At 37.0% G+C, this 16,737-nt stretch overlaps 1 protein-coding gene and 1 pseudogene across 2 annotated transcripts in view; one reads left to right on the top strand and one right to left on the bottom strand.

Moving 5' to 3' along the window:
* The window catches only part of Stim2 (stromal interaction molecule 2), a 130,768-nt gene that overhangs the window by 72,401 nt on the left and 41,630 nt on the right, over positions 1 to 16,737 (top strand). For both annotated transcript variants that reach the window (XM_051165149.1, XM_051165150.1), the window contains exon 3: positions 2,730 to 2,844. In XM_051165149.1, coding sequence (XP_051021106.1) covers positions 2,730 to 2,844 — 115 coding nt within the window. The remainder of the gene's footprint in view (positions 1 to 2,729; positions 2,845 to 16,737) is intronic.
* On the bottom strand, positions 15,795 to 16,163 carry LOC127205864 (transcription initiation factor TFIID subunit 13-like; annotated as a pseudogene).

Here is a 16,737-nt window from a genome sequence, read left to right on the forward strand (position 1 = left end):
ATAGGACAGAGAAGAGAGTTTAATGGAACCGATGGGCTTTCATATACATGTTCAGTTTACTTTAACATTTTCCAACTTCATTTCTGCAGGAAATAACTTTTCCTTTGTTTTCTAGTCATGTTCTCTGGTAAGAACAGCAAAGAACTATACCGTGCAGAACGTGCCTTTGAGTTTTTGTTGCAAGTTTTATTATCCTGTGTTGTTGTTTTGGTTTTTTGAGACTGGGTTTCTCTGTGCAATCCTGGCTGTCCTGAAACTCGCTTTATAGTCCAGGCTGGCCTTGAACTCAGAGATCGACTCTACCTCCCAAGTGCTGGGATTAAAGGCTTGCTCCACCACTGCCCAGCCTATGACAAAATTTTAAAGGCAAAATTATTTTTGAACACTTCTAGGAAAAGTATAATTCTACCTGTTTAATTTTTACTTAGCTTTCCTTAAAATGATTATTTTATTGTTTTGGGAGTTTCTGGGACACCCCAAACAACTCCAGGTGAGGTATCCTACACTTGGCAGTAGGATTTTTATTTGGCACCCTATTGTTTCTTGGAGGAGCATTTTATCTATCGTTTGTAGGGGAACTCTGATTAAACTCTCTACATGAAAAAAAAAATACGAAGTTTATAAAATCGTAGGTTTCCAAATGACCTTTCCAGACATTCTTAGTGTTCTTATCAGTCTTCCCACCCGCTCCTCTGCCATGCTCTTCTGTCCCTCTTTGCAGGCAGTTCTTCCTCTCCATTGTTTCCCTGTTCCCTCCGTATCACCAGTGTTCTACACCTCCACACCCTTTGATTTGTTAGGTACACGCTTAATATATACCCATAAACTCATTCTGTAATTTCTGAAATATTAACAAGTACCCATCTCATCTACATGGAAATTAGCTTATTTCTGAAGCCACAGAACTGTCCTTTTCAGTTATTAGTGATCACACAGTGAAGAGAATTTCCTCGGACGTTCTTTTTGATGTGTGTCCCATAAATGGAACAGTTGTTGTTTGTTCCAGCTGACTGGACTGTTTCCAAGACTGACTTCCTCTCTGCTCAATCTATCATCAGGTTTTCAGTCTTGATTTTCTCTTCGGCTCTTGGACCTCTTCCAAAGTGAGCAGTTCGCAGCATCTTAGGTATAGTGATCCCACCTCCCCAAAATATTTTAACTAGATTCTAAAGATAATAATAGTGTGAAGTGTAGGAAAAGTGGATAGGTATAGGCAGACAAGCCCCTTTACCTATATCTTTACAAAAAGAAGCTTGAAAAATAAGACACTAATTATAGCAACAGAATAAAAAATTCTAAGGCAAGTCTTTTAGATTAGTGCTTTTTAAGCTTTGAGTAGGGCCAGAGTTTTAATTTCCAGTCTCATAAGAACAGAGCCTATGCAACAAGCACATTACCACATGCTTGCCTCCGATGCTTTGAAAGCATTGCCCTAAGTAGCCACTGTCAATTTCTATACATGTAGTAGAACTGTATGAGTAAGCTGCCATGAGCCAGTCTGTTTGAGGCCAGTTTGAGTAGTAATGTTGGTCCTAAAATCTGAGCATTAAAGCCAGGGAAATTAAATGGCTTGCTTAATATAGATGTTAAGTAAATTAGTATAGAATTATTCTAGTCAAACCAAATTTTGTCATGTCTTATATTATGCTTATTGTTAGTGTATAGAGATAAGAACTTAGCTCCTGGGGTTGGAGTCTCTGGGGACTGTGACTTTCTACATTTTGAATTTCTGAAACAGTCTATGATCTACTTTTGAAGCCAGGAATAGTCAATACAGGTCCCAAGTAAAACAGCAAAAATAGAAAAAAATGGAATTAGAAAGCACAGCAATTAAAGTATTCTTTTTTTTTTTTTTTTTTTTTTTTTTTTTTTTTTTGTGGTATAATTAGAGTTGTGGGTTTATTTGGAGGAAGTTTGAAGAGATAAAACCGAAAACCTGAATTTCCAGGTACAGCACTGATGAGTGGTTTATAGGCTATGTAATAGAATTTGCTTTTTTATTTGTTGGACAGTGGAAAAGAAAATTTAAAGACTTGGTTATTTTCAGCAGAGATAATTTTGCTGATTTTTCCTCCAAATAGTTTAAGGTATGATTAATAAAGATATTCAAAGGTTTCCAAAATATGCTAGTTATCACATCGTAGCCAGCTTTCCTTTAAGTAATAGCTTAGACGGTAGAAAAACACAGAACTATGATAAAATGATTGAAATTAGTGTTAGTCTTGGTTGGAAATATGTCATTGCTGACTGTGTGTCAGAAATGTGCTATTGAGACAGTAGCTGAATTATGTAGCTGTGACTTTGGGCGGAGTCTCACAGTTGTCCTTTGTTTTAATCTTGGGCATGTTACTTACCCACCCTCCGCTTTGGCTTTCCATTTATAAAACAGAAGCAGTGCTTTCCTTACAGGGCCATCATGAAGTTTAGACTGTATGGCTTTCCGTGTCTTTGTGTGTGGGGACGTGTAGTCACACACGGTATAATTGTAGACTAATATCTCCTGAGTGATGAATGTTGAATAAAAACTTTCCTTCTTTCTCTTCCCATGATTAGAAGACATTTTGTTAAATGTGTTTAACAATCAAGAGAAAATGCTGTAAAAACCCTAGGAGTGTAGTAGTATTTGAAAAAATCAACCACATATAAAATTTTTTGTTTTGTTTTGTGTTTATTTTATCAGAACTAAAGGATTTTTACTCATGTTTAACTTACTGTTTTCTCTTTTATAGTTTATCAGAGAAGATATGAAATATAAAGATGCTACCAATAAACACAGCCATCTTCACAGGGAAGATAAGCACATAACTGTTGAGGATTTGTGGAAACAGTGGAAAACATCAGAAGGTAAAGCTTCAGCGGCCTGGAGCCCCGGCTTCTCTGCGTCTGCCCCGCGTGCCATCGGCAGACCTACTCATTGCCTATAAGTATGGAGAAGCACTGTAAGGTTATGTTTCTGTGAGAATGTTTACACTAAAAAACCTTTCTTAGTTCTACTAAGGTACAGGTTATTTTAGATAATTTGATTTCTTAACACTAGACTGAGTAAGATAATGTCTGTTTGAGTTCATTGTGTGAGATATTAAATGGTATTCTTATAAATGTTTTATCAAGTTAAAAAAAAAAAAAGGATGACTGGGGATGTTGAACATTTTTAAAGTGTTTCTCAGCCATTTGATATTCCTCTATTGAGAATTCTCTGTTTGGCTCTGTACCCCATTTCTCAAATTGGGTCATTTGGTTTGGTGGTGTTTTAATTTTTTGAGTTCTCTGTATATTTTGGATATTAGCCCTTTGTCGGATGTTGGTTGGTGAAGATCTTTTCCCAATCTGTAGGATGTTGTTTTGTTGTGTTGACGGTGTCTTTTGCCTCAAGATTTTTTTTTTTTTTTTTTTTTTTAAATAAAATTCTTGTCTTAAGCTGATGCTTGTTGACTGGAGAGATTTTTTTTTTTTTCTGACCGACTTTCAATTTCCTCAGAGTTGAGGCTTATGATACAGAGAAGAGGCTGAAAAATTAAAATCTGCTGTAATGAGGTAGATGAGTGAATGAGTAGACAGCCACTCTCTGAAGATTACATTGTCAACAGCCTTTGAGTTTTCTTTTAAACCTCTCAATTATGTGTAGATGTGGGTATCTGAATGCACAAATGTATTCCTTCAGTAATGGTGCCTGACTCACAGTCTAAATTTATTTCATGTAATATTATTTTTAATAATAATGTCTATTGAAGAAAGAAAGAAAGAAAGAAAGAAAGAAAGAAAGAAAGAAAGAAAGAAAGAAAGAAACTGAAGTTTTCTTTTCAGTTGTGAATGTCTAAAGTTTTCATGAGCCCAGAAATTTTAAGCTTTTCCTGACGTCCTCTGTGAACGTTGGTTCTGCCGTACTCTCTTGGGTACCAAGACTGTGTTCCAAGACCTCCGCTGGGCACACTCCATGCATGCTGTTTTTCTATGTATGCACCTCTTCAAAAAAGTGTACTCTATAAGTTAGCCACAGTAAGAGATTAACAGCAATAATAAATAACAAAGTAGAGCACTTATAACAATGAATTATAAACAAACGTTCTGTGATATGTTGATTTTTAATTGTCATCAGAGCAGGCAGTGTATACTGTGTGGATACTCTGGGCAGAGGAATAATTCTCTTCCTACTAGAAAAGTATGAGATTTTATTATACTACTTAGTATGCTCATTTAACACTTAATGAGTTGCTTATTTTTAGAATTTTCCATCAATATTTTTCTCACTGAAATTGACTGCGATTAGCTGAAACTACAAAAAAGTCACATTATTGTTGAAGGACTCCTGAACTTGCAGGATAAAATTTAGGAATTTGTATTTTATTCCATTTCTGCTTCTAAGTTGCCCAGCTATTTTGTGGACAATAATTTTGTACAGCACAAAAAGCTTGTGGCTAGGCTCAGACACTAATGCTACGGAGTTACTAATACTTAAGCAATTTCCAAAGTTCATTCAATTTATTTTCTTTTTCTTTTTCAGTATCAGCTAACTAAACTATCCCTTTTTTGACATTTCTGTTTTACAAATGCCAAACAATTGTTATGGCATTTTTTTTTTTTTTAAAGTTTGAATCATGAGACTAAAAGACTGAACAGACTTTTATAAAAACAAATAATTTACTAGTTTTTTTAATGATAACATCTGGAAGTGGCAGCATACAAAGGTAGGCGTGTAAGTGAAAAACTAGCTGGGGTCCTCTGGGAGGGGAGGGAAGCCTCACTGAGGTGCATTCTGCCAGGGCACAGACTGCATGACCGATTGTCACATCTGGAATCTCTTTTCCTTTGGGAAAAAACTTTTCAAGGTCAAAAGGAGATGTGAAAAATGCTTCTGTCTGTGTTTCTTATTTATTTTACCTACGTAGATTGTTGTAGGCTTGTAACCTTGGTTTTACAAAGGGACAGCATTTCATAACCTTTCTAGTAGAGATCTACAGTGTCTCTAAGTAACCGCCTTAAATGAAATAAGCCGAAGGAGTGTATCTGTGGCGAGAGCTTTATTGTTCCTCATTATAGTGTTGTGTCCTGTGTCTTCTGTTCTTCACCTAGCAGAATAGTTTACTTAAAATATAAATCTGAACTGTTCAGCACCCTAAAGTGGCTCAGAGTTTAAAAAAAAAAAAAAAAAAAAAGAAAGAAAGAAAAGGAAAGGAAAGGAAAGAAAAAAGCCAACTAAAGTCTTCACAGAGCACTTTAAGACAGTGGTCTGCACCCAAACCAATCCTCGGTCATGGTCACCTTTTTATCATTTCTATTGGCCTATCTACTCTACTTCCATCCAAATTAGACTGGCTACTCTTGTTTCACAGTGTGAAGACACAGAAGTCCCTTTGGCTAACTCCCTTGTCCCTTTCTACTCTTCCATTGTGGTCTACTTCCTTCTCTACTCTCTGGTTTTCTGACATTCATGATCTGTGTATCGTGTTGTTTTCATGTCACTTACGGTGTTCTAAAGTATTATCAAATGACTTTTAAAAATCTCACTTCCTCCTTACTCACAAGATAAGGCTCAGAATGAAGAATCTATTTTGTGTATTAATAAATCTCCACAGGAGAAGAACACTGTCCTCAGAAGTCTTCGTGCGTCGCAGCTAGTGACTTTGTTTTGAGCAGAGCATTTATAATCTATAAGAGCATGTCTGGTTTCTTTCCTTGTAGTTTAAGGCTTGGTAAACATCCCCTTCTTTTTTTCCTCAAGCTTTCACTCTAGTCCATCTCCTTATTTTATATTTTGACAGAGCAATGATTTGCTGTTAAGTCCAAATTGCTTCCCCAACTTATCTAACCCAAGTTGGTTGCTTTTTTTTTTTTTTTTAAAAAGAGAGCTTAACCTCCCCCCCCCCCCACTCTCTTAGGGGTAAAGTTGCCTGAGAGAAGTGGTGGCCAAGTCCTTCCTAGCACAGATACCCCAAGGGAAGGAAATGGAAAAATGAAAAGCTGTGTGGAGGATTCGGGCAATTAATTCTCAACTAAAAATTTACATAGATGGGGTTGAATCTCTCAACTCGTGGTTATTAAAGGGCAATGCAAGGCTGGGTATTGCCGAACCTGCAGAGTTATGGTTTGATTTGTTGTTATTTCTTTTTCTCTTAAGATTTCTGTTAGAAAGCAAGTGGTCTTTTGAAAAGCTTTGAAAACGACTGAAAGTAGATATTAGAATGAATGTAAAAAATACTAAGTTCAATATTGATGAGTTAAGTATATAAAAAGAAAGTGTGTGTGTGGCAAATATCCATGCACATTCATTCTCAGTGTGTGTTTTAGGTAGCTGTGGCTCGAGCAGTGGCCCTTCCAGCCTGATACTCAACAGTGTGTGACGAATGGCTAAAGTACAGTGCCTGTTGAAAACACCATGTTCCACATCCATTTCATCAAATACTTATGTCATGTTGTAATATATACATTTCTGAAAAACTCTTGCTTTGCAAGATTATGAACTTAAAATGACAGTTAATTGAAAACAGAAATGGATGAAATAGATGACTGTTTAACCTAATTGCCAACAATGCTGGTACTAATAAAACTTAATTTATAAGACTGTACACTGGAAATAATAAGTGAATGTAACTTTAGTGAAAGGGACTACCATGTTCAGTTGGTTGAGGTTGCTTAACATAAGAGAGGAAGGCAAAGCACAAAGATGAGATCTGAAAGGTAGGCATTTCTGAGGCAGCTGTGGCCAAGCGAGCTAAGCGGAAGAAAAGGAGGAGTTACAGCTGGGTGTGTTGGTGGGGCTGGATATATTTTGTATATTTTGCTGCCAAATGATACGAAATGCTAACTTATTTGAAAGTACCTCATTACATAAGGTACTGACATAATCTATAATTACCAGTTGTGCATATGATAATTCATGTTACATGTTATTCTATATTTTGTGCCAAGCAAGTATTGCACTCGATCCTCGGGATTAAAATTGAGTTAGGCATGGGTCTGGGCTACACCAAGTAAACTGTGTAGAGGAGACAAAGTGCTTACAGTAGAAGGTGATATGTACACAGTCTAGTTAAGGCTAGAGTATGGGGCTGGTTCACAGAAGGGAGTGGTTAGCTCATTACTAAGATTATTTACAGAAGGTGGTGTCTGGCACAGTCCGTGAAGATTGGCAAGTAGGTGTTAGAAAGGAAAGTGGACTGTGTGAGAAGAGCTGTTGGGGCTGCGTAGGATCAAGATACATTGTGTGTACACATATGACATTGTAATAAGAAAATCCAAAAACGAAAAGCAAAACTAAAAAGAAAAGGAAAATTTAAAGTATAGCACAAATGGGCCCATCTTTAATTATACTTGAATATTTGCTAAAATTGGAAGTAGATGTGGCATGCTACTGAAAGTATATGGACATCCAAGTGTTATAATTTAAGAGCTGGCTCACAGGGCTGGAGAGATGGCTCAGTGGTTAAGAGCACTAGCTGCTCTTCAGAGGACGCAGGTTTGATTCTCAGTGCCCACATGGCAGCTCACAACCATCTGATACTCCGGTTCTGGAGGATCCAATACCCTCTTGTCGACACGCATTTAATGCATAGATATGCATGCAGTAAAACACCTATACAAATAAAATAATTAAAAATTAAAATAATGAAAGTGACTCACAGAATGCGACTCTTGTATAATGTAAATGAAATGTTTCGTGACACAGCAGATGGGCTCTTAGCAAGTGCTGTCTCTTTAGTAGTTCTGTATAAACTAAAACGTTCAGCCATGCTTAAAGGTTTTTTTAATTAATTGAGTAGATATGTAAACATTTAGAAAAGTTTAACTTAAAGCAATTTCAAGAATCCTTAATTCAGAGAGTGGAGAGATTTAGGAATGTAATAATTGCTATTTTCTAGTGTAAATAAACCTAAACAGAAAAAATGATCTTGGGTGTTTTCTTTCTGTTATGACAGCAATTTTTAAAAAATATTGCATACAAGTGAAAAATTACTGGCCACAGCCCTTGAATTCCTAAAGTAAGACTCATTATAAATCTTTTCTCCATATGCATCCTCTTTATGGTGAGGTTTTTCTTCTGGGTGTGTTAGGGTGGGTGGATTTTTAAATATTGGTAGAAGTCACTGACCTTTTCTAGGTGACTGTGGGTTTTACATAGAGACTGAAATGGACAACATAGATGGGCCAAGTGCACACTGTTTGGCATTATTGTCAGAGCTACTCAAAACATAAAACTTGGAGATCCAGTAGCATTTTTGTGGTACCCAGCAACAGAATACTTTGTCTATTTACAGTAAACATGGCATTACTAAAAGGAAGTATCAAGCTTTTTTCCCTGAGGAGTGTTACCAGCATTTCTTTCTTTCTTTCTTTCTTTCTTTCTTTCTTTCTTTCTTTCTTTCTTTCTTTATTTCTTTCTTTCTTTTTTTCATATACACAGATGAAAAAGCTAAATGGCAACATAAAAATTCTTGGTTAAATACTACCTGAATGATGGTATTATAGGAGTTTGATAAAATGGACACACTTATCTAGGGAGCTAGTTTTGTTTTGTGGAAGCTCTACATTTTCTTAGAAATAAGAAAGCCAGAGATATACAGTTTAGCATACTTAACAGGAGTAAATGACTCTTTTAAAATGGCACCTTTAAGTGTTAAATTCTTTGAATAAGCACAATTTGTAAGCCAGACCTGTGATTTCTTTTAATGTATGTGATAGGTTACTGAATGTTTATTTCTGTGTTTTAGTTCTATGATAAGTTAAGGCTGTCAACCATATCTAGAAGGCTGAGCATTGAGAGCAGTGCTGAGCGCCAAGCATGCTCAGTGGATCTGTTCCTGTTATTGTTTCTGTGAGGCGAATGTGACCATGGTGGTTAAACAACTTTGGAATGCCAAGTGAGATTCTGCTCTTACACCTGTGCCAGTGAGCCTGGAAATTTCTGACTAAAGGAAGCTGTTGGTTTGTATGTGGTCTCAGTAGCAAAGAAAAGGTATTCTTGGAGTATGGCATTACAGTTATGAGTAGTAGTGTTTACCATGTGTGTAGGATATAGCAGTTCATGTGACACTTTTGTCAGCAACACTAAATATTAGACATTATTGAAGCCTCTAAGAAAGGCTTGTAATAGACAAGTGTTTGTAGAAAGATTTATTCACCATACCCTAACAAGAAGGTTATTGCTATTGTGTGGATAAAATGGGAAGAGTGGAACACTATGGGTTCTAGAAACATTTTACAAGAGGACTGGAAACTTAGCCCTTGTGTTTAGAGGGTGTTCAGAGTGTTTCGCTTGCACGTTTTTGTTTGCTTGCTTGCATATTGGGCTCAAGGGTGTTTATTGAACTGGTTCATGCAGAGGAGTCTTTGATTAGTGCTTATTAGGAACAATGCATTGTCCCAGACTAAGCTACTCAGATGGAGAATGCCTCTTTGTTCCTGCCCTACCCGTGGTCTGTTAGTGAAGATCTACTACCAGCTGCTTAAAGGATGGTCTACAGTCACTGCTGAGAGCGTATTGAAGGAACCGTGGGGTAGATAGGTAATAGAGGCCTGCCAGCATAGGTTAAGGAAGGTGAGGAGGACTGCATTCCATGACATTTACCTTGTCACGTTTCACTGGACAGTGTTGTGCTAGATTAATAGTTCTGAGGATATTAGTAATTATAATTAATACTGCACATTTAAAGAAAGAAAGTTCTTAATAAGCTGCTTAGCAAATCCTGCTTAGCAGATCAGGTTTTAGTATTTTTGATCCTGTGTGCAATGCTGCTAGTTTTAGAAAGCTGTTGTCAGTAAAAACCATCAATATAAGTTTGGGTTTTCATTGTGCCCCAAAAGTACATTAGGCAAGGAAGGCCTGTTCCCCAAGGCGGGGTCTAGTTTCAGAATTGACAGATGACATCGTTTATTTGTACTACTAACAAAAGGAATTCAATTATTAGTATTCAAAGCTGCTTCTGTGACACAAAGGTGTTGCTGGTTCACTCTGTCAGCTGTCATTTAGGGGATCGATGTACATTTTGCCAGGAAAGTAGGACACGTACTTCATAATCAATTCACATGCCAGGTAAGCACTTTGTTCTGGATATGGTGGTGCAGGACTCCGAGGACTGGGTAAGAGGAGCACAAGTTCCAGGTTTGGCTGTAATGGAAGAGTTTATCTTAAAAACAAAACAAAACTAATAAAACTAGCCATCACAGACCCCTGTATCTCATGTAAAGTATATCCTTTGTTTTATAGCCATACCTTTCCTTTTTATCCTAAAATCCTGAATTCAGAGCACCCTCTCAATCAGAAGTTTCTAATATTTATTTATGTAGACAAGATGTTATATAGTTCAGGCTGGCCTTGAATTTTCAGATCTTCTGCGCCAGCCTCCCAAGCACTTGCTAGCATTTTACTTCCTGTGTTTCTTCATCCCAGAACTTTTTAAAAAAACATTTTTTATTTTTTACATATACGTTTATATTATTATACATATATACAATAAGCTATCTATAGCAAGAAGAACCATGACACCATCAGGAATTATATAAATGTTACATGCTTAGTGTTTTGGCTATTTGTATTTGACAGCCCTGAAGAAAACACCTTTCCTATCTTGGTGCATCTAAAATTCTGAATGCAAATCAATCTTTATCACATCTTGTCATTATCAACTTAAAACATCTATCTAGACCTAAAAACATCTTAACCCCTAAGCAACTAAGCTTAACTGTAAAACTAAAATACCTGGTCTTCAACTCCTTCAGAGACTTGAGTAGGAATAAACTTGATTACCTGAGTATGCTGGGGGTGCAGGTTAGTAGCTTTCCAAATGAAAAGATAACAGAGACAGTTTTCTACCTGAATAGTCACCCAAAACTCTCTAATATGTTCTTCAGCCTTCTAGTCCAGTATATCTGACAGACATATTTGTGAGACAGGAACTATTGTGGATTTGCTTACCCTATCGACTATGCCTGCATCCAAGCTTGCTTTTTTTGGGCAGAATTCTGCGTATGGCAGAAACAAGGACCATTGCCCAGTGTCTGGTTTGCCACATTTGAAGTCATCTCCATAAGGAGGTTCTTTGATGCTCATCATCCTCTTTAAGGTAGGCTGAGTGTTGCCAGGAGTTAACCTGTCACATTGTCAGTGAATCTTTAAAATAATAAAAACATTTTAAAAATGACATATTCTGCATGCCTCTGAGGTTTTTGAAGACCTTATCTAACTATCCTACCGTATCTTTCTATAGAATCATATCTGTATGTTGCACCTAAAATGTATATTCTTGTGATAAAAGTAAACCAGCAATTGACATGACCATGATCTGATCAGCTAATAATCAACTTGTGTAACTTATTTATCCTAAATAGCCTGCAATAGTACTTCAAAATATTGGAAATATACCTTGTATTAAATTGAGTTATATGGGTATAATACCTCATATTAGAGTAGAAATATATATAAATAATGTGAAAAATAAACTTACATTTGAATTCTATACCACTGTATCGAATTAAACTTTTGCATCTATATACAAAATTCTATACCAGTGAATTAAAAATAACCTTGTGAGTGACAATTGAGGCATTGAGGAGTAGATTCACTAAGCTACTTTTTGTTCTATCTTCCCTATATATTTCTATATGCCCCCCTTCTTTCTTTTCAACCCCTATCTCCAAACCTAAGAATGTAAGATAAGGGAAAAGAGAGACATCGCTGAGTCTAACCTTGTTCTCTCTAAATAAGACCAATAATAACTTGTAACCAACTCCCATTGATAATAATCCTCTGTAGCCCAAGAAAGCAACCAAAACCCTACCCAACTCCCTTTAAAGGAAATGGAGCGTCATTCTCTTAAGGTTTCTTCTGGCTGATTGGGGGCGAATACTACCTAGTAGGGGCCCAAATAAAGTTAGGGAAATGGTTCAACAAGCTAGGAATAACATTTGTGGTCCAGTTTCTAAATGTTGAAAAATTCCAGACTTAATTAGAGTCCTGTGTGGAATGGTCTGAAATGCTGGACCAATTGGGACTGAAACCTTTCTTTGAAAGTGTCTTGGGAGCTGTCTTGTTCTGATGAGGAACAGCAATTGAAGCACTTGGTGCAGGAACATGAGGGATACAAGATGTCTGTGTCCAGCATGCTGAGAGGCATGAATCCTGTCAGGTCTGATCCAATGTCAGTGTCTGGTTCTTTTGTTCTGAAAACATATAATTTCTCATAAGCATTGTACAGTCCTAAAATTGTAAGTGTATAAAGTGTGAGTGATGCATAGATCAATTAAGGCTAGTTTTCTGCTCTTTATATGAGCAGAAAAAAAAAAAAAAGACGTCTGTAAATCTTCATTCATACCATATGAAGAATGGCTTCTAATAGTAATTCATAGGAGTTCTGTAGCCAACAAGAAACATTGTCTATGCGTAGACATTCATGTCTCAGCCAGTCTCAGAGCTATTTCCATATAGGGGGATTAGCAATATAAGTTACCTGCTTGTTCACATCCTGATTGTATACCCCACCCTCATTCCCTCCCAATAACCCGTCCCTCCATTTTCTCCTCTCCCTCCCTCCCTTAGTACTCAGAAAGGGGAGCCCTCCTTCCCTAACATCTGACCTCAACCTATCAAGTATCATCTGTACTACCTGTAACCTCTTCCTCTGTAGCTTGGCAAGGCTGCCTTGTCAGGGGGAAGTGATCTAAGTTTGGTGGCCAGAGTGCATGTCTGAAGTAGTCCCTGCTCTCCACACGTGGGATCCACAAGGAGACTGTGCTACTACATCGGAGCAGTGGGTCTAGGTCCACATCATAACTGGTCTTTGGTTGATGTGTCAGTCTCGGTGTTGTAGTGTAGTTATCCTGTATTATGTAATTCCAGAACTTTTTCTCAGGTCTGTTTTGGTTTTGTTATTTTTCTTATTTCCTGTTTCTCTTGACATGCTCTCTTTTACTTCATGGCCCTGGAGTTTGGAGACCTGGGCGTGCTGCATATGCTGACTTGTCAGGACTGCTTACCTTTTGAATTTGTAGATTAGATATAACTTTGGTATAGTTGTAGTCTTCTAATAGTTACAAAGGCCTCTCTCAGAAGGCACAGGGACCCGCTGCCTATCACATCCCTCTCCGTACTGTGGAAAGCTGATTATTTGTAGTCTATTGAAACACATGAACTGAATTTTTTTGAGGCTTGTTTTTTTCATATAACAAGTTTTCCAGTATAAAATTTGTTGAATGAAAAAATTGTTGTGGTGAAGAAGTGTTATTTTAAGATTGTGACTTATCCTTACTCTATCACTGTTTGCTTGAGTGAGCCTACATTTCCTGTGTTCATAAACTCGAGGGATACTCAGGCGTGGAGAACAGTGGCAGAATCTATTGAAGAAGGCAAAAAGTGAGCATTGTTCACGTTCACTGTTGGGGGTGGGTTAGCTGGGAAAACAACAGTTTTTTGGGCATCACATTTTTGTTTGCTTCCTTTTACCATTTCCCCAGCAGTTGGGAATCAGTTACATATAGAAATGTGATGAATTTTGCTTTACCAATATTGCTTTGGGAAGGGGATGGGTATGAGACTCTGTGAATATAGTTCTGATATTGACAGAATTTCACTATATTAAATTCTACTTTACATGGAATAAATATAGCTGTTTTTAAATAAGACAATTAAAAATAATCCTGTTTTCTCTCTAAAGATAGTCTACTGAAGAAAGCATTTTCTTTTCAAGTAAAGATTACCCTTACTTGAGCTCCCTATTCAACTGATTGCTAGCATTTTAAAATCAACTATAATGGACATAATATAAATTGGAAATGTAATGAAAAGCTTAAAGGTATTAGCCACATTTTCAGTTTATATGTGATTACACTGATTCATTTCTAAAAGCTTTTACATTTTTGTTATTCTGAAATGTATGTTGTATTTATAAAGTCATAGTTTAGAAGAATAGATAAAAAATAGGGGAAATCACACACACACACACACACACGTTATCTAGCTTTTTATTTACTTCCATGCCTTAAAGGTCAAGTTTTACTGGCCAGAAGGCCTTTAAATAATCATTTCATTAGATATTTACTGCAATTAATAATTTTAAGTTAAGACTCTAGATAAGTCTCACAAAAAGGATTGTTAGTACCTCTTTGAAAGTAATAGAAAGGAATTTAGTTTTTATTTCTACCTTCAACTCCTTTTTATTTTATGCAGTAAGTTTTTTAAGAGCATAAAACAAATGTTATCTCATTGCTTTTAAGTACTAATCAACACAATAAACTTATTACTTAAAAGAAATATGTAGTAGTTAAAAGGTAGGAACTGAGCAAGCCTGCTGACATAAGTCTTCAACCCCAGTTTTCACAAGTTCAAGGCCTGTCTGGGTCACAGAATAAGTTCAGTTTACCAAGACTTTATCTCAAAATGAAAAGACGCTGAATAGCCCAGTGGTGAACCTCCTGGAATCATGTGGAACGCCCTTCTTAATCCCTAGAACTGTTGTGTATGTCTGTAAAGGAGTGGCATAGGAACTGACAATTTTTGAAAGAAAGGGAAAGAGAAAACAGCCTTAGTGAATACTGGCAGGAAGACAAGGTCTGACTAATGAAATGGGTAGCAGCCTTCAGAGAGATACACGGCAAAGCAAAAAGGAGTGGAGGGCTGCAAAGATGGCTTAGCCCTTAAAGAACAAAAAGGATGGTGCCATCTAGAGAGGGGAATGTTTTCAGGAAGTGGGTGGATGGCTGTGTGAGCTGGCAGGGAACTCGACGTCCTTGTGAAGAATAGCTGCAGTTTTGGTCTTAATAAGCACGAAGGCACTCCAGCGTGGGCTTTGTGTGTATAGGACCAGTGACTAATTGTATTTTTTTTGCTTATTTGCATGTAGCTGTCCTTAAGGATATAGTGTATATTTTGCACATGTTCTTTTTTTTCTTCACGTTTAATTCTTTGTTTTTTAATTCCTGTGTGAGTAGATTAAACAGCTATTATTTCTGCAAACAGTCATTTAGAGATGTTAAGAAGCACCAGTAAGGTCCAGAGTAACATTCAGTAACCTCTTTGAATGCAACTTTAATCCTTATTATAAGCTAATTAGCATAATAATTTAATGTAGGAAGCTAAATACACACAAGGGCTACATATCCTGACTACAGAAATGGCTCGCATAGCCACATACTTATCTTCACAATGGAAGTCCTTACACTCACGGCAGTAGACCATCTCCAGAGGCGCCTGTCCCAACATCGCTTTTATATGCTTTGCCATTCCTATGCTATAGGCATTTGCTTTTAGCTTTACTGTCATTGGGGAAGATGAGGTCCACTAATACCTAGCAAATATCAGTTCCTTAAAAAAAGTGCACTCTAGAAAAGACTATAAAAACAAATGATTAAGACAAGTAAACATTCCTACAAGAACTTAGTTCCTTAAAAGAAACACAAACCAGTCCATTACCTTTAATAAGGTCTCCCGCCACTGTCATCTAAAAACTTGAGATACATAAAGCACACACCTTGGCTTCACAAACTTCAAAAGGACATTTATATTGCACGGCATGCAGTGAGCGATGTATCCAGCTTGGAATGCACATGTCTATCTAGAGCATAAACACTGCTTCCCCCTTTCAGATGGAACTGCATTGTTTGCAGTACTTTAAGTTAGGAGTCATGAAAACCCAGAAAGCAAGTCAGATACACTCAGATAAAGGCAGGCAATGAAGGGCTCAAGTTATATGTCTAAAATTGAAGACTTCTTTCATTGTATGCTTAGCCACCACAATATTTCTTCTGGGAACAATTATGGTGTATTGTTTCCATAGAAAACACGAAACATTTCAGAAATTACAACAGTGTCAAGATGCATAGTTAGCTTCATCAAAGGCTTTTCTAGCCTGTTTCAGTTCCTCACTCATAGTAAATCTTTAACACTAGCCAACCTCTTTGGGTCCTTTAGAATCAAGAAGAAAATATCTTCCACTTGCACTCGACCTTGTCTTGCAGTCGACATTGCCTTGTGAGTTATTTCAGTGGCAAACTCTATGACAAGGTCTTCAAGAATATCCATTGATTCGGTGTAAGGATTATGGTCGTCCCCAAACCCATACACCCTACACTAATTCCTCAGAGAAAAGTCTCTTTCTTTTCCCTTGTCCACCTTCTGCTCCTCCTCCAGTTTCTTCATTTTCCTCCTCAAAGGTTGGGTCTTCCTCCTCATCTGCCATCTTAGCCGCCGCCAACCTTCTGAGCTGCACATGTTCTTAACTCAGGTTTATTTTCATCTCCTGGCTCAGTGATATCATTCATCCATTATTCTCTTTACACTGCATGAATCTTTGTAAAGAATTTCTTTTTTCTTCTGGCACACCTCTCTCCCTATAGTGCAAGATAGAGAAAGACAAAAAGTGGTTAGTATTATAGTTGGATGTAGAGAAATATGATATAAAATATTCAACCTCAAAAACTTAGATTTGGCAAGGGGCAAATCATTAACTTTCAAGAAATTAATTTAAATGTTGCTATGGTAAGGGGACACACATGTGAGCATGCAAACACATAAAAGATTCAGTGTAATTAATTGATATGTGAATGGACAAACAAAACATGAAATATTAAATCAGTGAATTGTTTGGGTTTTGGGTTTGTTTTTGTTTTTTGTGCATTTTTTTTCTCTTTTTGTGGGTTTTTAGATAAAGTTTCTCTGTGTAGCCTTGGCTGTCCTGCACTCGCTTTGTAGACCAGGCTGGCTTCAAACTCACAGAGATCCACCTGCCTCTGCCTCCTGAGTGCTGGGATTAC

The sequence above is a fragment of the Acomys russatus genome, chromosome 22, assembly GCF_903995435.1.
Source record: "Acomys russatus chromosome 22, mAcoRus1.1, whole genome shotgun sequence".
Taxonomy (NCBI): Eukaryota; Metazoa; Chordata; class Mammalia; order Rodentia; family Muridae; genus Acomys; species Acomys russatus.